At 47.5% G+C, this 20,678-nt stretch overlaps 2 protein-coding genes across 2 annotated transcripts in view; one reads left to right on the top strand and one right to left on the bottom strand.

Moving 5' to 3' along the window:
• Positions 1-1,185: 1,185 nt before the first annotated feature.
• On the bottom strand, positions 1,186-16,366 carry ATP6V1E1 (ATPase H+ transporting V1 subunit E1). Its single transcript, XM_009905457.2, has 9 exons — positions 16,228-16,366; positions 11,578-11,643; positions 9,492-9,601; positions 8,382-8,448; positions 6,156-6,245; positions 4,253-4,321; positions 3,760-3,854; positions 2,857-2,944; positions 1,186-1,788 (listed from the first exon to the last, which is right to left on the bottom strand). Exons 1-9 carry the CDS (start codon positions 16,258-16,260, stop codon positions 1,726-1,728), a joined length of 681 nt encoding a protein of 226 aa, XP_009903759.1. The 5' UTR covers positions 16,261-16,366; the 3' UTR covers positions 1,186-1,725.
• A 2,327-nt stretch (positions 16,367-18,693) lies between these two features.
• BCL2L13 (BCL2 like 13) overlaps positions 18,694-20,678 on the top strand; it is a 57,993-nt gene continuing 56,008 nt past the window's right edge. Inside the window, exon 1 of the mRNA XM_054167825.1 lies at positions 18,694-18,825. The gene's annotated coding sequence lies outside the window, so the exon portion shown is untranslated. The remainder of the gene's footprint in view (positions 18,826-20,678) is intronic.

Here is a 20,678-nt window from a genome sequence, read left to right as displayed (position 1 = left end):
TGGTGTGAGGGTGCCAGAGCCCTGGAGCAGGCTGCCCAGAGAGTTGTAGAGTCTCCTCCTCTGGAGACTTTCCAAACCCCCCTGGATGCATTCCTGTGCAGACTGCCCTGGGTGATGCTGCTTTGGCAGGGGGGTTGGAGTGGATGATCTCTGGAGGTCCCTTCCAGCCTCTCATGTTCTGTGATTTTTCTGAGGGTGTGTACCTCATCTTGAGGAAAAAAGGGCCTCAGGTTAAAGCCACTGCATAAAGCAATGCTGCTGCAGGGTGGCAAGTACTGCTCCTGGCACCAGGTACCATTTCTGCCATTCCTCAATCACTGCAATACTTAAAGATGATGATTTTGAAACACAGGCAAGCAGCAAATCATTTGAGGGGTTTCTTATTTCCATGAAACAGGTTTCAGAACTGAGGGCTAGCGAGGTGAAGAGTCAGGAACTCTGGCAGGGGCTTGCTGTGTGGAAAGTCACCTCAGGAATGTTTCTGTCCTACACCACAGAGGGTGGAGACAATACTAGCCCTTACTGCAGAAGCAAAGGAGAAGGAACTGTCAGTATAACTTCACAAGTTAGATCATGAATAGAGTTGTGTTACCATTACTCAAGTTAACAGCTCCTAACACCAGGAAGAGGAGTTCAGGAGCAGCAGCTGACTCTGGTTTGGGTCTCCTGCACAGAAGCAACAAACCTGTCACCTGGAAGGGATTACATTTGCTGCATTTAAGTAGCATGGTTGTGACACTCTACTTCTCTCCTGCCAGAGACTGAGGGAGCAAAACTCCTGACCTGTTTTGTAGGAAGTTATTGGCCACTGGGATGTGCTGCCCAGCAAGGTGGTGGAGTTACCATCCCTGGAGGTGTTCAAAAGGGGTCTGCACATGAAACCACGGTTTAGTTAGTCATGAGGTGCTGGGTGATAGGTTGGACTTGATGATCTTTTCCAACCTTACTGATTGTATGATAAGAGTGAAGCTTATCCTAGAGCCCTGTTCCAAAGGCTTGCATACAACCTACTGTTAGTCAAGCAAATAGCTTTGACAGTACTCCAGGCCCCTGAATTCTGGCTTCACAGCACAGTTATTACACACACCCCTCAAGCAGTGAGGCCTTACACCCACACAAGCCCTCTTTTCACGAGCTGCTGCCAATCCCCCAGAGAGAAGCTACAAAGAATGTCACACACACACAATTTTATTTCAATAAATAATGTGGTACAGGCTCAGGCTCTTTGTTTTTTTTCCTTTTCAAATCACATATACAGAACAGAAGAATGCCTGACCAAGGAACATGAATTTAGCTCCTGCCCCTGGGAAGGAATGCATGCCTTCTCTAACACTGAAGACCTTAACTGAAAAGGGATTTCCCACGGGCAGCATAGGAATTTACTTCACAGATTAAACAACTTGAAAAGAGATGTGGCCAAAGCAAAGAGAGTGGCCCTGAAAGAAGCACTTGTCTTTAGAGAGCTACAGCATGGCAAGGAAAGCCCCCACACCTCCATTTCCTAGTGTCACTGCTGGATGAATATGCATGTCTTCACATCCTTCAAGCAACACATTCTAACCACAAGTGGAGAGACTAAGCACAGCAGGTATGCAAAATTATTCCATTGAAGAACAGATAGTAGGTGACAAGGTATGTTACATCTCAAGATTCCAAACCAGCAGATGCTTTTGCATCCCCTTCAGTATGGCAGTGGAACAGATTCCCACCTTCCCTCATAGAGTCTTAGTCCAAAAACTTCCTGTTGGCATTAGCACCAAAGAGAGCCACTCTGATTTCTGGCATCATCTGTCAAGAAAGAGGATATTGGTTATACACAATGGACACCCCAATTGCCAGTGCAGGCACTGTGTGCCAGCTAGGTTAGCTTGTGAATTTAACAAGTCCATCCATTTGAGTGTTCTGAAGCCTTTGCCTGATCACATATCACCACCTGCCCTCTAGACTTAAAGGACTGCAGCATAGGAAAGAGAGGCCAGAGCTAGGTTTTGCCCACTAGGGTATAACAGGTATCAGCTAGTTTCCAGTGCTAAGGCTACATAGTGGGTTGAGATTCCCCCCCAGCATTAACTTTGCCAGACTAACTCAGCTGGAAGCAGATGGAAGCTGCATTTACAGGCAAAACTGCAATCTACAATGGAGTGCAAGGAATATGGACAAAGTATCCAGGATTTACCATATTTACAATTAACAACACAAGAGACCAGGAGAGCTGTCCCTCTGCCCCACCACCCCTACCCAAAAGGGAGAAAGGAGCAGAGGAAAAAGTAGTTGTTAGACTTCACCAAAACAATGCAGCCAAGGTCAAGCAGAAGCAGATTTGTCTCCCTTCACAGCACAAAGGGAGCAGAGAAGAGAAGCCCCCAGAATGCTTTGGTACAAGCAGTCTTACAGCAGATCTCTCTCCAATGAAACTGTTTGGAATTGTCTTTGGGTTTCCTTTTCACACACAACGGTGATTTATTTACATTCTTCTACTTCCCTGTAACACAATTTTAAAGGCATAGCCTGGAACTACCACAGGCTAGCTTAAGGAATTCAAGTCAGCCTCAGCATTTCAGTATCTTGACTGCAGTGTCCTCATAGCAAGTCTGAGTGAGAATTTCTGGAGTTTTGTGCTCATGCTTAACACAAAAGGCAGCACTCAGGGAAAAGCCCCCTCTGCTGCAGAGAAGCACCAGCAGTAGGTAACATTTGCTTCACTCCAATCAAAACTAGCTTTTTGTTTGTCATCCACATTCAAATTTGGTCCCACACACTACTGGGACAGTTACCACACTGGAAACACTGGGAGTTAATCACAAGATGAAACAAGTTCATGACATCCTGTTCACCTCCACTGTTGGAGTCACTCACCTGCTGGGCTACGAGGTCCAGCCGACTTTCCAGGGTATTGGAAACCTTTATTTTACCATCACTGTTATAGATTTCAACACCTCCAGCACTAGAAAGGGGGAGGCAGAAGAAAAGAAGTCCATTAAATGTGTGGTACATCTCCAAGCCAGAATGTGGCAGAGTAATTCTCCTGCATCAGGGCTAATAAGGCAAGCCAGACACAGAGAGAAGATCTTTGGAGTTTTAAAACCCAAACTTCTTTTCGATCACAGAATGGGCTGGGTTGGAAGGGACCTCCAAAGTCATCCAGTCCAACCCCCCCTGCACTCAGCAGGGACGCCCTCAACTAGATCAGGCTGCCCAGAGCCCTGTCCAGCCTCACCTTGAACATCTCCAGGTGCCTCAAGCACCTGCCTGGGTAACCTGTTCCAGCATTCTGCTACCCTCATGGTGCAGAACTTTGCTCTTAACATCCAGTCTGAATCTGCTCTTCTCTAGTTTGAAGTCATTGCCTCTTGTCCTATCACTGCAGGCCTTTGTAAGCAGTCCCTCTCCATCCTTCTTGTAGCCCCCCTTCAGGTACTGGGAGGTGGCAATTACATCTCCCTGGAGCCTTCTCTTCTCCAGGCTGAACACCCCCAGCCCAGGAAACAGGTTGCTCAGGGAAGTGGTTGGGGCTCCATCCCTGGAGATATTCAAGGTGAGGCTGGACAAGGCTCTGGACAACCTGATTTAGCTGAGGATGTCCCTGCTGACTCCAGAGGGGGTTGGACTGGATGACTTTGGAGGTCCCTTCTAACCCAGACCATTCTAAGATCCTATGATCTTGCATGTGGAATACTCTGAGACTGTTCTTGGAGGAGCAGTGGCTTGAAAACTTGCATGAGTTTAGTGCTCTGTATAAAAGACTCCCATTGTCCTTACATTTCCTCTGGCAGGAAGCTGTCCTGGTCGATGTGAACATCCACATCCCTTTTTGTGGCATTTTTGTAGATGGGAATGCTCTTCTGCACAGCAGTCTAGGACACGAGACAAACCTCCCGTTAGCACTGGCAAATGCTCACATACCACTTGAGTTTGGCCACTCAATCATTTGCAGCAACAAAGTGAAAGGATTGAGGCCTTTAATTAGGCAAATGTACTTCACTCTGACTTTCAAATGTACTTCAGTATCAGCCAAACCCTGTTGTTATTCTTAATATTGTAAGGATGTCTCAAGTTTCCTAGGGAATAGCCAACCAAGCAAATGATCCCCAACTTGAACAGCATACTTGTTCTCTTGCACAAGTGAAGCAAGCAAAGCTTGTTAGCTTGTTTTGTTTTCCTGTCACACAGATGGGATCTGAGCAGCAAATACTTGCAGTCAGGACCTAGCCTTTGAGAGCAGGATACTGTCAAACTGTTCCAGGTGTCTTACCTTAACCATAGGGAGATCCTGTTTCCGGCACCGAACAACTATCCTGGGCTCCAGCAGCTGGTAGAATCCCTGCAGGAGAATCATTACAGCAGCAGAAAGTCAGCATTTTACTTGTCTTGAAATTATTTAACCCCAAGAAAGGAAAGGAGCCTGAAACTTGGAGCCTGCCAATATAGGCCTCTTTTATTTAGTTCTTTGCTCTCAAGTTCACCTCATTCTGAAGGGACAGCACCAATGTCTCAGCAAGAGCCTACAACCACGGCTGATGTGTTTCTTTGTCAGCTTCAGGTTTGGAACTCAAGTGCAGCTAAACATATGCACCATAGCACTGAGCTGCCCATACAATTTACACACACACATAAGGATCACTGCTGCTTCAGTAGGCTGAGCATGCAGACAAGCTGACACTCTCCTATGCAGCTCTTGAAGACACACAGTTGTTTCTGATGCCTCTTCTAACTACTCCTTCCTTGCAGTTTTGTCTCTGTTTAAGGAGTGAGACAGAGCTCTTTAACCCTTCTCAAAGGAGTTAAACACTCCCCTCAGGACTGGATAGAACTGGAAATGCTAGTCATAACTACACATTACAGTGCAAAGCATATACAACACACAAAGCTTTGCAGCACATCACAGCCAGGGTTACCAAAGAACCTCCTTAGGCCAAAGCTTCATACAACCTCCCTCAAACCAGGCCAAACCCCCAGGCCTCTAATGCCCCCCCCTCCCCCCATGCCTCTCCACCCCCCTGCCCCCTATCAAACCTGACTGACACATTTAAAATTCAGCTTGCCAGCTCCAGGCCCCAGTCAGGTCGCTCCAGGCCCTACTCCCACACATAGCAAACTTAAGGGAGCCTGCCAGGAAGGGAGAGAGGGAGGGAGAAGGGACAGCTTGTGCTGTTCCCTTATAGAAGGGGAGATGGAGGCATTGTGGGAGTGGAATAACAACTTCCTGTGTCCACCCACTGGGCTGGACTGTTCAGCTCCTTGTACCCTCTGGAGGAATCATCTATTATGGTTAGGACATAAGCCTCAACCCACAACAAGTTCCTACAGTAATACCTGAGAGAGAATAGAATGGGTTTAGCTCCAGCTGGAAGAGACCAACAATGATCACCTAGCCCAGCTGTGATTACTGATGAGTAGAACCCTCCCTGCACCAGATTTAATGAACCAAGACAGACATGGCCACCTTGTAAAAATGAGACAGCTCTGCTTGATGTACAGGTAGGACATGGAAACAACACTGAACTGAAATCACAAGCTGGCAGGAAACACTGTTAGGAAACTCTGCTATCAAACTGGACAGGAAAGCTCAGGGCTGGTTTGAGGTTCCAGTAAGAGGACCAAGTCACACCAGGAGGTGGCACCACTGGTCACACAACTGACCTTGGCCAACACTGGATTTTTAGCTGTTCATTTCTGGGGTTGGAGACTGGTGTTCCAGGTGAGCAAAGCTTTTGTTTCTGCTTTGTATGCCTGTCACAGGCACATGGCACACAACAGTAATTTCAGTGTCAGGACCTCTAAGTTCCAAGCACCAAAATGATTTTAAAAGCAGAAAACTACAGAATTCCAGATTTGGAGAAACACCTTGTGTCAAACACTGATTCTTAGAGAGGCTTGAAGAAGTGTGAATCCTAGACATGCATGTTACAGGGTATATGTAGGCATCTCACAATGAAACTGGTGCAAGGGCACATTGGGGCTTACAGCTCAAAATAAGCTGTTCAGAACCTGAGACTGAAAGGTATAGTAGAAGTGATGTTTAAAACTCAGAGATCACCCAGCAATATTTGATCTAGACTCCAATGTAACTGTAACTTCCAGTAGGCTGCTTGGGAAGACAGACACCCAGGAGGATACAGCTGCTACCATCTATTGTTTACAGTTTAAATAGTCACCTGTAGAACTAGTCCATCCAGCAATGTCTGGTACCTGGCAGCATCCTTCACCACCTTGGCAAGTCTCTGCTTGGCCTCATTCAGCAGATCCTACATTCAGAAGAAATCAGATCAGCAGAGCCCATCTGTTTGGCATTTGGTTTCATGCCTACCAACTTTCTGTACTCCTATTATAGCTATCACACCCTGCCAACATGTAAATGTACACTCCAGCTGGTGCTCATCTGAGCTAGACCTTCGTCTCTGTGCATGGCACACTATCCCCTTCCCAACAGCTCCCTTCTCCCTGCCCTGATCTGATCCCATTCTAACCTGACAGCAATCCCTTTTTCATGAGATGGGGAGACCTCAGCAGTAAGAGGACAGTACTTTGAATTCAGACTTAAACTATGTTGTGAATCATTACCTAGTGTAATGTAATAAAGTCACCCAAAGAAAATCTTCCAGCTTTGTGCTCAAGCAAAGAAATCCAATCTATGTTTTTAGCACAAAAAGATTCAGGTTAGGTATTTCTCATAGAATCACAGAATGGTCAGGGTTGGAAGGGACCTCAAGGATCAGCCAGTTCCAACCCCCCTGCCATGGCCAGGGACACCTCACACTACAGCAGGTTGCTCACAGCCACATCCAGGCTGGCTGCAAACACCTCCAGGCATGAGGCTTCCACCACCTCCCTGGTCAGCCTGTGCTAGGCTCTCACCACCCTCATGGGGAAGAACTTCTGCCTAACATCCAACCTGAATCTACCCATTTCTATCTTTGCTCCATTCCCCCCAGTCCTATCACTCCCTGACACCCTAAGAAGTCCCTCCCCAGCTTTCTTGTAGGCCCTCTTAAGACACTGAAGGCCATTTTTTAATTGCAAGCAAATGCAAGCCAACATTTAAAAGCCAGAGCTTATGTTTAATTTGAAGTAGATGGATCTTATCCTCTTTTCTCAGCAAGTCAGTACCAAATGGGATTGAAATGGTAAGAAATTGGAGTCAACACAAACAGGCCCTAAGAACTGAATCATCAGAGTCACCTCAGATAAAGAAATGATGTGATTTGGTATAAACCTTTCTTTGCTGGCCTGCCTCACAGTGCTTAGAAGAAGAATGCATCTTCTTTTAAATATAACACAGGCAGTAGTAGGATAGGAGACTATCACAACTTAATGTCATGTCTGCCCTGGAGTAACACAGCATTTCTGCAACTGCTTATCTCCCCTGCTCATGGTAGAGACTGGCAATCTGATAAGGGAAGAAAGAGCTGGCAACACATGACTTTAAATGCTTTAAAATGAGGAAGAGTGCTATGCATTACTCAGAAGCATGAGGGTGAGTCAGCTGATAACAGAGGAAGAGATTACCCAGCAGAGACTATCACAATAGAGTTAGCTCTTCAGCCAGCCACCCACCTTACTCCTCTCTGTGAATACAATCTGAAGGTTGAAACTAGGCTTAAAGAATACAGTGGTGACTGTCTTTCTGCTAGCTCTCCTTTTTCAAGGTGGCACCCACTAGAACATTATCCTGTGGGGTTTTTTATTTGACTTCTACAGGTCTGGCAGCTTTTCCAACAGCTCAACAGCACCATCTAGCAGAATGGGAACACTCAAACTGTTTCTGAGGGGCTCTGAGGTGACAGGAAGCCTGCAAGCTCTGTAATGAGCAAAATGAGAACATACCATGTTGATCTTGCATCCCATGGAGTAAGACTGAGCTGAGGTTAAATGTAGCCTGCTCTGATAAACAATTACTCACCCTGTACATCAACACACAGCTTGGTCACCTACTAGAACAAAAAGCCAAACCTTCTTGTGTACTAGGGGCCACTAAGGGAGATAGAAAAATCCAGTTAGTGGCATTTTAAGCCCTCCTTGCTTAAGCCATGCCAGCTTTATTGACTAAATGCTGCTTCAGATAAGCAGCACTTCAAGGGAGATGTGCTGCTCTTTCAAGAAACAAAATACTGTCCAAATGATAGATAAACCACTGTCTGCAATACTGCTGGCAGGGAACTGTACTTACCTAAAGGAGAAGATAACAGAAACTGTGCTAAAGGAGATTAGTGAAGCTGGACTAAATCCTCAGTGTCTTTTCAGAGCAGCTGGGAAAACCATTTTTGTATGTTGAAGCAAGCATCACTCAATCACAAATCATCTTTTTCTTTAGAGAATGGCCTAAAACATTTTCTAACAGATAGCAGAAACAGAACCTCTGCATCTACTACAGAGATACTCACAGCAATAAGGTCATCTCTTGCTTTGAGGACCTTCAGTCTTGCTTGATTCATCAGGTTGGACATCTGACTGCAAGGTGTGTGATAAAATTGAATGAATCCATTAGAATCTGAGAAGAACTGCAACATTTAACTACATGCTTCACATTTAAAAGTTAACAGAGAAGAGAGAGAAGGGAGAAGACTGAGAAGGGATCTGATCAATGTTTATCAATATCTGAGGGCTGGGGGTCAGGAAGGAAGGGCCTCTGCTCACTTGTGCCCTCTGATAGGACAAGGGGCAATGGATGGAAACTCCAGCACAAGAGGTTCCACCTCAACATCAGAAGGAACTGTGAGGGTCCCAGAGCCCTGGAACAGGCTGCCCAGAGAGGCTGTGGAGTCTCTTCTCTGGAGCCTTTCAAACCCTGTCTGGATGTGTTCCTGTGTGACCTGTGTTGGATTCTCTGCTCCTGCCCTGGCAGGGGGCTTGGATTGGATGACCTTTGGAGGTCCCTTCCAACCCCTAATATCCTGTGAGCAATACTACAATATCTAACAGCACAGCCTGTTATCCTGTTTGCACCTGGTTCTGAGTTTGCATACAATGCAGAACCACATCCTTCAGTAAACACCCACCAAAACTGAACCTCCTCTGTCCCAGTGTAACAAACCAGGGTAGAGTTCCAGGCATTAAGTACATAAAGAAAGATGAGATTCACTCAGCACACTTACTAACAATCATATTCTTGTAGCTCATCTTTGCCAATTTCTTCCCCCACCTCCCCAAAATAGAACTCATGGCTAGAACTACATATATTTGCTACAGTTTACCAGGGAAAAAGTTTTGTTTAAGATGAGCAACAAAATGAGAGCTCAGGCTCTGAACTCAGCTTTCTAAACTTCAGAAACTTCCATTTCCTTTTGCTGCTCAATTTGTTTCTCCTCCTTTTCATACCACTCCCTGATTTTCAGCAATGAGAGCTCAGGCTCTGAACTCAGCTTTCTAAACTTCAGAAACTTCCATTTCCTTTTGCTGCTCAATTTGTTTCTCCTCCTTTTCATACCACTCCATGATTTTCAGCAATGAGAGCTCAGGCTCTGAACTCAGCCTTCTAAACTTCAGAAACTTACATTTTCTTTTGCTGCTCAATTTGTTTCTCCTTCTTTTCATAGTACTCCATGATTTTCAGCCTCTGTGTCTGAACAAGGCGACCCTTCTCAATGTTGAATTCTTCTTCTGCCTACAGTAAAAATTAAATAACTGAAGTGGAAACTGATTCCATGGGCTGAAAAAAACAGAATCAGAATGAAACAGCCATGCTTTCAGAGCACATCATAGACAAGCTAGGACAACACAATGTGCAGTTCCACACAAACAAACCATTTTCAGCAGTACTCAAGCCCAAGGCAGCTTGGGATGGGTTCTGCTGAGCTGGAGCCTTGCTAAGTAAGGTGCAGCTTATTTTATCACTGGGCTGACACATTTTCATGTGGTATTTATACTGCAGGCACAGAATCACCACATTGATATATTCTATACTGTTAAGCAAAACTCATTGTGTCTGAGCTTCAGGTCTGATTTTTGTAGAAGTGGTTTCTTGTCTGGCCACAAGAGATTCTGCTTAAAACAAGCTACCCAGCCCCTGAGTGCCCCCAGCATCAATCAAAGCACTTCTTACACAAAGACAGTGACACCATAGTTACTACCTTTTTTACAAAGCCTGGCCAGGCAGCATGGGAAAAGACATGAGGAATTTTCCTGTTCCTACCTGAGAAGCCAATCTCAGCTTCTGACTTCTGTTTGCAGATCATCAGGAAGATCTGCTTTAGTACTGATCAAATATTTGTGCAGTTCCAAAAGTTTAAGGGACTGAACATCACATCTCAGTGATGGTCACTGGCAGGACAAGGGGCAATGGGTGCAAACTGAAGCATAAGAGGCTCCAAGTAAAGGTGAGGAAAAACTTTGAGAGTGACAGAGCCCTGGAACAGGCTGCCCAGAGAGGTTGTGGAGTCTCCATCTCTGGAGACATTCAAAACCCACCTGGCTATGTCCCTGTGTGGTCTGTTCTAGGTGATCCTGCTCCTGCAGGGACTTTGGACTCAATGATCTTTCGAGGTCCCTTTCAACCCCTAGCACTCTGTGATTAAATACTATTAGCAATATACAAGCTGAGTCCAGTATCAAGAAGGTATTTCAGTACTGGTGTAAAGCAGATTGTTATGGTTGCAAGGTACCATCATTACTTCTTTGGTAAACATCTACACTGTATCACTAGCTTACTATTAAAATTAGTCTCTTGTGGCTTAACCTGAGTGCAGAATTCTCCAAGCAATTCAGCTCATGCCTTAAACATAAATACATGTTTTAGTTCCCTAGGATACCTAGGGTACCTCATAGCTAGAATTAAGCCTGCAGGTGGCTACACACCTTTAGGCACAGTTAGGAACACACCTTTACAGTTTAGGTACAGTTTAGGTACAGCTTTAGGTACAGCTAGGAACCTGCTTACAAACCAATTTTAAGCAACATAATCCAACCAGTTTAACTTTCATCTTGTATCATTTTGGCACATGCATAAATCCTTGTGCAAGACTACTAACCTGATCTGGTGTGAGGTGTCCCTGCCCAGGGCAGGGAGGGTGGAACTAGATGACCCCTTAGGTCCCTTCCAAGCCTGACAATTCTATGATTCTAATATTAAGGCTTTAACTCACAGCTAAATGTTTCTGCCTGACACACTATGCAGACCAAGCCAAAATGAAACTTAAGCCTTGCAGTTTATGACAAACCCTAGCAGACTTCATTATGTAGAGAACTCCTTCAATCCTCAGTGACACCAAGTTGTGTACAGGAGGTGGGAGAATGTGCTCCACTTAATCCACTCCATTTGTTCACTTTACCACTCAGCTCTCCTGATTGCTTAGAGAACAGGAGTGAGCTTGCACACAAATACATTTGTATTTAAGAACCACTAGGAAAACTTTGGCCAAAAAGTAGCCCAAATCTGGTTTAATTTGTCAAAACCTACCAGATATGAACTTCATTTGACAGCACAATTTTTTCACTAGGTAATAAGGTGAAGTAAGCTGTAGCTTAAAGGGCTCTAGGACTGCTCTGATTGCAACTATCACAGCAGGAGGTTGGACACAATGACACTTTTTGCACTTTCCCCCCCCTCTTTGGCACTTACTGACATTGAACTTCCATTTTTACCTTTGCATCTATTTCTTCAGCCTTTTCATTGGCTTCCTGCTCAATGAAAGCCATCATATGCTTGATCTGCAGTAAGACAGACAAAAATACTTTCTGTTAGAAAGAACTTTGATGACAGGAAGTATGCATTTGTTCCTCATTTGTACAGTAAGCCACTTCATACCCATTTGCTAATTCATAGACATCTGCACCAAAAAAGGCTGGGCAGTGACTGGCTTGAGATCAGTTCTGAAGAAAAGGACTTGGGGTGCCAGTGGATGAGAAGTTTAACATGAGCCAGCAGTGTGCACTTGCAGCCCAGAAAGCCAAGCACAACCTGGGCTGCATCTAGAGAAGTGTGGCCAGCAGGGCCAGGGAAATGGCCCCCTCTGCTCCACTCTGGTGAGACCACAGCTGGGGCACTATGACCAGTTCTGGAGCCCCTATTATGGAGGTGCTGGAAGGTGTCCAGAGAAGGGCCACAGGGATGATGAGAGGGCTGGAGCTCCTCTCCTGTGAGGACAGACTGAGGGAGTTGGGGCTGTTCAGTCTGGAGAAGAGAAGGCTCCAAGGAAACCTTCTTGGCCTTCCAGTATCTGAAAACTGGGGAGGGACTTTTGAGGGTGTCAGGGAGTGATAGGACTCGGGGGGATGGAGCAAAACTAGCAATGGGTAGATTCAGGTTGGATGTTAGGAAGAAGTTGTTCCCCATGAGGGTGGTGAGACACTGGCACAGGTTGCCCAGGGAGGTGGTGGAAGCCTCATCCCTGGAGGCGTTTAAGGCTAGGCTGGATGTGGCTGTGAGCAACCTGCTGCAGTGTGAGGTGTCCCTGGCCATGGCAGGAGGGTTGGAACTGGCTGAGCCTTGAGGTCCCTTCCAACCCTAACAATTCTATCATTCTGTAATGTTTTTCAAGTAACCTAAATGGAGCACACAGGTCACAGACTCAGTCCATCTTAACAAAGATTGCACTAAAACTATGATTTCAACAAATCTCTCTGGATAATGCTGTTTCAGTAGCTGCCATTAGAAGAACATACATTGGATATGCAACTACATAGAAACCCCCAACCAAACCAAACCGAAGTAAGTTTATCCTCCTTCTTCACTAATGAGAACACCTTTTTTCCCCTCTCCATGATGAGCAAAATAAACAAACAAAGCAACCCAAACTCCTCACATATTAGTCTGTTTAGGTTTTGTACTGTTTACATAAAACATAAGAGATGAACATAAAAGTCCCTGCTCTACAGCTGGCATCTGCATGAACCTAGACCTTCCACACTAGGTGACCAGGGAAGGAAAGCAAAGGGCTGCTCAGATCTGTAAAATCAGAAGTTCCTTTACACATCTGAACAGTCTTTCTTGGGGGGGGGTGGAAAGGAAGCTATAAATTCTGTAAAGCCTTACAAGGTCATTAAGAAAATGATGATATATAGTTCAGCTCTATGTAACTTTATAAAGTACTCAGTGTGGAGGAGCTGAAGTAGGATACAGAGACAGCAGTGCTAGTTCCTCAAAACCACATGAAGTAGATCACATGCTGCTCAGAGCCTGGTATGCACTAACACATTCTACTTATGGGAACCTCTTTAAAACCACCTCAAAACACAATGAAGCATCAGTCCAACAGCTTAAATGCAAGCAAAGCAATTATACTAAGTTCTGCCTCTTTATCATGTGCCTTTCTGTGACCAGCCCCAAGATTAGGAGCACACCATAAGGACTGTCCCTGGAGGTGCTCAAGAGGGGACTGGATGTGGCACTTGGTGCCATGGTTTAGTAGTCATGAGCTCTTGGGCAACAGGTTGGACTTGATGATCTCTGAGGCCTTTTCCAACCTTATTGATTCGATGATTCTATGACTTAGGCCCAACCAAACTAGTAGAGTATTTTCAAGGGGCAGATAGAATGGGATCATGTACTTGAGTGGAAAACATACTGATTTTTTTTGCTTGCACTTAGTGGATGAGACAATCTTGGCCTGGATAAACCTGCACCAAAGACTCCCTTTATATGATCCTATGTTACAATGAAATATATGGAAGAGGTAAAAAAGGCACCAATATGAAAAGTGAGACAAGGCAAGACCCAGAGAGGTGAAAAGCCAGAAGTGAGCAGACAAGTGGATGCTTTTAAGCACATGCAGTGGAAGAAATTAACACTATCTACACCCTCAAAAGCAAATCAACAATGTTTCTTTTCATCCCAGTCTACAACACTTCCAGGGGCAGTGCCAGTTTCCTACCATGCTCATCTGATAACTGGTCAAACCAAGCTTTAAGATCTACCTGCGTGACAGAAGAAACCCAAGAGGGACATATAAAATAAGGGAATTATTTTGCTAAGCAGCCTGTTGTTGGAGGAGACTAAGAACTTTTGCACAGAAGTAGTAACCCTGGCATTACTGAGTCACTTCCTGCAGTTTGGTTTGGTTTCTGAAGTTTGGAAAAGTACTTTAAATAGTTCTGAGTGTTCAAGAAATGTCCTCTGAGTAATGAAGAGGAGTAAGAGGGAAGCAAGGCAGTGTGGCTCAACAGCATTATCTCCTTCAGAACCTGGTGTACTGAAATCTCTTTTCGCTTTTCATCCTACTCACACAGGACTGGCACATCTGTGAACAGGATTAGGTTTTAGTTGCACTGAAAAGAAAGAGTTATGTATTTTCAAATGAGAGATTGATCCTAAATTAACATTGGCATGGCAGTATTGCCTGCAGAAAGGAAGAGTGGTGAGGTTATCCTTTCCATGGGAAGTTTTAGGTGTTAAAGTGGCCTGAGCTAGAAGCCAGAGCAGATGGAACAATCTATTAAGCACCTTGGGCAGAAGAAAGCAATCAAGTCTATCAATGGGAAAAATTCTTGACTGGAAATGATTTGCAAAGTGAAAATTATTGATAACACCGTGGCAAATAGTTAAGAGCTCAGAGGATCAACTGGCAAGTTCATACTGGATTTCTACACATGCAGAACTGTCATGCCACCAGCAGCATTCTCTTTTCCTGGTAACAGGATCACAGGAGTATAAAGCAGTGTATATAACAGGTGAGGAGTATAAAATAATGACAGGCAGGTTGCAGATGTGGAATACTATTTGCATTGCATGTTTAGTGTATCAACTGATCCTGGAGCCAGGCTCTGCTCAGTGATGCCCAATGACAGGACAAGGGGCAATGGGTGGAAGCTGAGCCATAGGAAGTTCCATGGAAACATGAGGAAACATTTTTTCCCCTGTGAGGGTGACAGAGCCCTGGAACAGGCTGCCCAGGGGGGCTGTGGAGTTTCCCTCTCTGGAGATATTCAAAACCCACATGGATGCATTCCTGTGTGATCTCATACAGGTGAACTTGTTCTGGGAGGGGGGTTGGACTGGATGAGCTTTTGAGGTCCCTTCCACCCCCTCACATTCTGTGATTCTGAACTAACCTTTGAAGTTCAGGTCCATGGTGGCTGAACAAGAGCACCCCAATGTCAGCTTTATTTTTATTATCTTCATGGAAGAGGCAGGAAAACCAAACAAGCTTTGTAGATAAATGACTGCAATGACACAATTCCTCTTTTGGGGAAAAAAAACCCCAGCCTGCCGATTTTACTTTTCAATGGGATGCTTCCCTGCCAAGAGATTATGTTTACTGAATGAGAAACTGAGACATGAGCACTTGTGATGCAAAGGACAAAAGGGACTTGGCTGATCTGATCATCACCTCCAGGAAACTCCACAGACCAGCACTGACTGGATCCACGCAGTCTTTAACATGGCAAGCCATTTTCAAACCAGCTCAAAGCAGCTTTTTTAGGCAAGGGCAGTGTTTATTGTCAATAAGGACAAAGTGTCCTGCCTCAGGAGGAAGTCTGCACAGTCAGACCTCAGGGTTGGAAGTTTCCATTGCAAGAGAAAACCCGGATTGCACTATTCTGCTCAGGATACTAAAGTGAAAAGGGCAATCTAGAATACTGACTAGCCTACCCAAATGCTAATTTACAGCTGATTAGATACAATGCAGCTATAAGAATAAAAAAGAAGGGACGTCCTTAGAGAGCAACATCTAAAAAGCCAGTACTTATGGAGGGCAATGCATTTATCTGCCTTCAAGTGCAATTCCACGCTGTAGTAGTACTCAACGATCCCTTTCACTATAATCTGGCATAACATGTCATCAAAATGGTTCAGTACTTTTTCCCAGTGGGTGTCAAACCAATCCCACCAGGGGAAAATTCACTTTCTTCAGGGACTTCTCCTTCTCACGAAGGTTCCCTGAGAAGGAAGGTCCCCTTCGCTCCCCTTGCTTTCACAGAACGCCACCGTTCCACCCGCAGGAGACCCTACTGAACAGCTAAAACGTGAATCAGCCGCAGGTGGCTGCAGCGGGGCGCAGAGCTGTCACTGTCCTTCGCGTTCCAACTGCGCTATTACCAGACAAATGGCCCGTCGTCTCAGGCACACCTGAGCCTCACACCTAGCACGGCTTCAGGGCAAGGAGGCTGCCTGCAAGCTGCCACCGCCGCCACAGTGCCTCTCTCCTCACGCTGGGTCCGTTCCCTCAGCTCCCCGCGGCCTCGGCCGGGCCGAGCGCAGTGCGGAGGAGGCAGACCTAGGGGAGGCCTCGGGGCCACCACGCTGCCCGCTCCAGGGCTGCAGTTTCGCGTTCAGGCAAGAACCCGCGGGTGTACCTGCTTCTGCACGTCGGCATCGCTGAGAGCCATGGCGGCGGCGTTGGGGCTGGAGGGAAGGCGACCGAGGCCGTTGCCGACAGCGAGAGGAATCAAATCCGGTTCGGGTCACAGCCGGACTGCTGCCTCCGCCTCTGCGTCACGACGCCCCGCCCACTGCTGCTCCGGACCAATAGAAACTTGAACTGTGGCTGACGTCACGGGGTGGGTGGGTGGGTGGGTGAGTTCTTGCGCTGCACGCTTCCCTCTTGTGGTCGGGGGCGGCTCTGACTTGTCCTCTCCGCGGCCGGCGGCCGGCGACCGGCGACCGGGGCAGCTCCGCCATGGGAGGGCTGCCTTCGCGCCTCCCGTTTTTGTTTCAGAATTAGTGGCCAGCCGGAGTAGAGAAGTGATCGTCTTCCTCTACTCAGCCCTGGTGAGGCCGCAGCTCTTAGCACCGGATTCAGTTTTGGGTCTCTCACTACCAGGACGTTGAGGTGCTGGAGGGTGTTCAAAGGGCAACGAAGCTGGTGAGGGATCTAGAGAACAAGTGTTATGAGCAACTGAAGGATCTGGGGTTATTTAGCCTCTTTACAGTTACCCAGAAAGGAGGTTGTAGTGAGGTGGGGTCAGTCTCTTCTCCCAGGTAAGAGGGAACAGCTTTATATTGTGCCACAGGAGGTTTAACTTGGACATTAAGAAAAATTTATTCATCAAAAGTGTTGTCAAACACTGGAACAGGCTACTCAGGGAAGTGGGTTATGGCACCATCCCTGGAAGCACCTGAAAGATGTGTGGATGTGGCGCTTAGGGACATGATCTCAGGCTGGACTCTATGATCTTAAAGGTCTTTTCCAAACAAACCGATTCTCTGATTCCTTCCAGTGGCAGAGGCGACAGATACCCCATGCTGGTCTGGGGTAGCAGGTCCACCTGGCTCTCCCAGACTCCCACTGTGCAGCTGGTGAGCCTCAAGGGTACACATTTGGATGTTAAGAGGTCAGGGGTGCTGCTGTGTGCAGGGAGGGAAGTGATCTTTCCCTTGCATGTAGTGTTTTCAAGGCTTTGCTGGGAATATCGTGTTCAGTTTCAAAAAGAACCGAGTTTCTTCCAAGAAGTGTCATAACACGTTTAGCTTGTAACAGCGAGACATGAAACCCAGAGAGAAACTTGTGTATAAGGCCTTCAAGTAGATTTCTTCAGGTAATGGGCTCCCCATTGCAGGAAGCCTTGATATCTCAATGTCATGTTCAGCTGTCAATTGTAAAAAAGTTGTGAAATGCTATTTTTTTTAAAGTCACAGTTTTAATAGGTTTGGACTGAGGTGCAGGAGGGATAGTGTTACAGGGCACTACATCAGAAAGAGGCAGGAAACAGCTGACCAAGTGGAGGTGAAGGATGGCCTTGCAGCAGGGAGACTGGTGGTCATGGCTCTCAGGTGGAGGTGGCTTAGGGGAAGCCTTACGATGGGTCCTTCAGGCTGGTTGGGACCTGACCTTTTGAGTAGCAGCTATGGCACCAGCATTTCATTGCAGGAATACCTGATGGGAATTCAAAGCATCATCTTCATCATTATTATTGTCATTTTGTGATGCAGAAACGTTCAGGACTATTCATGATTTTTCAGGAGTTCTGCCATTATTTTCTTCGTGGCAAAATGTAAAGCAATGTTCATAATCACATTTGTTTATTCTAGCTTCTATTTCCACTCTGCAGGTATATTTTCTGGAAAAAAATAGAGTGGTTCCCTACAAACCAGGGTCACAGGTGGTATAGGTCATACCCATGTTTCTTCCTGTCTTTACTTCCATTTCGCTAATTTTTACAGTCCCCATCATTTCTGCAAAAAAAGTTTGTGATAAAAACGAGTGTAACTTTTATTCACGTTACAGTAAACACTGTAACGCAGGGAATCAACTTGTAGTTTGGGGCTTAAGAACATTTAACTGTTCTTTCAGGTGCAATCTAAGCCAGTCGGAGCTTCCCTCAGACGTGCGTTCTTTTTCCCCAGCCCCGGTGAGCAGTGACCGCTCAGCCTTACGGGACGCTTTCTGTTTGGGACTCGGACACAGGCCTGCTAACCCACACCTGTAGGCACGGGAACGGGATGAGACCGGCGGAAACTAACCCGGTCTGTTCCTCACAATCCGCGAAGGGACCGATATGACTCCTCCGGCTGCGTACGTGTGCCTTAGGGTGCTGGAAACTCGCTCCGCCCAGTGCCCACCCCGGGGGAGGGGCTTCCTGCCTCCCGTCTTCGCGCCCCCGTGCCTGCCGTTCCAGTCCAGCGCGTCCGCCGCCTCTCTTCCCTCTGCCTTGCGAAGTCACGTGGCGGGAGAAGCGTCTTGCCGGGCGCGGGCAACGCCCCTGAGCGCGGGCCGTGACGCGCGGCACACAGGGCCGTGACGTCATGCCCCCTCTGCCGTCCCCACCTCTCCGCCCCTCCATCATGGCGGCGGCGGCAAATTAGGGCAGAGCTCGTACCGCCTCGCGCGCGCGCGAGCGCGCGCCCACCACCTCCGGCGGACCGACCCGGAGCAGCGCCGCTCCTCGCCCGCCCGGCCTGTCCGCCCCCCTCCTCTCCCTCCCCGCCCCGTTCGCGTCCCGCGGCGCTCGCAGGTGAGGAAGGGGGTAGGGGCGGGCGGGCGATTAATTAATTTATTTGTTTTCCCCTCTCGCCCCCTTCGTCACCCTGCGCCCCGCCGCCCGGCAGCGGGGTGGGGGAGCCGGCGGGAGGCCGGCGCGGCCGCTGGGCGGTGCGCGCGCCTCCTCTCCCCCGCCCTCCCCTCCCCCCCCTCCCGCGCGTTGTCCATGAGGGGAGGGGGGAGCCGGCCGCTCTCCGCGGGGTCGGTGGCCGTGGAACTTCCCGGCGGGGGTGGAGCGCAGCGGGGCCACGCCCCCCTCCTGCCCGTGCCCCCCTCCTGCCCCTGGCCGCGTCTGAAGGACGCGTTCCCCAGCCCCGGGTAGCCCTGAGGGCCAGCGAGCCGAGCCCCCTCCAGAGCGTCCCTTCCCGACCGGCTGCCAGGAGGGCGCCGCTTCGAGCAGGTGGTCAGGCCGGGCCGGGCCTCGCGGTATGCGAGAAAGGGCTGTGCCCCTCCGTCCCCGGCAGCTCCTGAAGGGCGGTGGCAAGGAGAGCCGGCGGCTGCTCCGCTGCAGGGGCTGCGGCCTGCCCGCACCTGCCGCTGTAGCGCGTAGGCTGTGGCTCCGGCACGGACCCCGCCGGCTGACTCATCCCGGCTTTTTGCTCCTTGCCGTTTCTGCCCAGATATAAATACCTCATTCATCGCCGTAGTAACTGAGTAGCTTACGCTGCAAGTCTTGCAGGCTGCTCCTCTGCTCCGGTTCTGCCTTTGTCTGGCGCTATTGAAACTTAAAGCGAGTGCAGTGCTTCTACCTTACCTCTCCTCTTGCTCACTTTCAGAACCAAATAGTGCTTGGCAGATTAAAAAAGTGAATGAAAACTTGTTAATGGGAGCCGGGTTTGTTATGTTTTAATGTTGTGGTAGGATGTTTTAAAGCCTGAAAGGATTGGGAGCCCTTACAACTTGCACAGTCTTTGGTTTTCTTCCTACAAGGAAAAAAAGAAATCAAACCATTTGCCTAGAATATTCATTTAATTACATTTCCCCATAAGGTCAGCTAAATCCACTGCCCAGCTATGTAACTGTCATATTTTCTAGTATTTCTATCCATTAAGTGCCACTAGAGGATCAGTAATGGATGCAGTATCGATTAATTCCAGTAAAATTGAAGTATTTGAACTCAGTAGTTCTCAAGTTTGTTAAAAGCAGCTTTTCAGACTTACCATCATATATCGTTGGAAAAATACTCTGAGGAATTTGGCTTCCAACTTGATTGCAATTGGGTGCTTTGGAAAGGCCTACCTGTTACGTGAAGTGTTTCCAGAGGTAGACTGCTGCAAGGTTAAACTAGTCTGCACATGCAAGGCTCATCCAAAATCCCTACACGAGCCGTCTGGTGAGGTTGCAGAGTGCTGGAATATTTTCCATCTTGTTGATACGGGGTGTGGTTTTGTAGATCTGCAGGTCTTTGAAACTCAGTACATTTGGGTAAAACATAAATGTAAAGCTATAAAATCATAGAATCACAGAACTGTCAGGGTTGGAAGGGACCTCAAGGATCAGCCAGTTCCAACCCCCCTGCCACGGGCAGGGACACCTCACACTACAGCAGGTTGCTCACAGCCACATCCAGCCTGGCTGCAAACACCTCCAGGGATGAGGCTTCCACCAGCTCCCTCGGCAACCTGTGCCAGTCTCTCACCACCCTCATGGGGAAGAACTTCTGCCTAACATCCAATCTGAATCTACCCATTGCTAGTTTTGCTCCATTCCCCCCAGTCCTATCACTCCCTGACACCCTTAAAAGTCCCTCCCCAGCTTTCTTGTAGCCCCCTTCAGATACTGGCAGGCCACAATTAGGTCTCCTTGGTGCCTTGCCTTCTTCAGACT

Source organism: Dryobates pubescens, chromosome 15 (genome assembly GCF_014839835.1).
Source record: "Dryobates pubescens isolate bDryPub1 chromosome 15, bDryPub1.pri, whole genome shotgun sequence".
NCBI lineage: Eukaryota > Metazoa > Chordata > Aves > Piciformes > Picidae > Dryobates > Dryobates pubescens.
Note: the sequence above shows the minus strand (reverse complement) of the source record. Positions and strands in the feature narration are given on the sequence as shown.

Bases quoted from the DNA above. Each gene is read 5' to 3' on its own strand.
- ATP6V1E1 (XM_009905457.2), bottom strand. From the start codon at position 16,260: ATGGCTCTCAGCGATGCCGACGTGCAGAAGCAG. The intron at 3,855-4,252 runs GTAAGACACCTG...CTCGTGTCCTAG, and splicing joins AGGATCTCCCTATGGTTAAG to ACTGCTGTGCAGAAGAGCAT. The intron at 2,945-3,759 runs GTAAGGACAATG...CCCCCTTTCTAG, and splicing joins AGCTTCCTGCCAGAGGAAAT to TGCTGGAGGTGTTGAAATCT.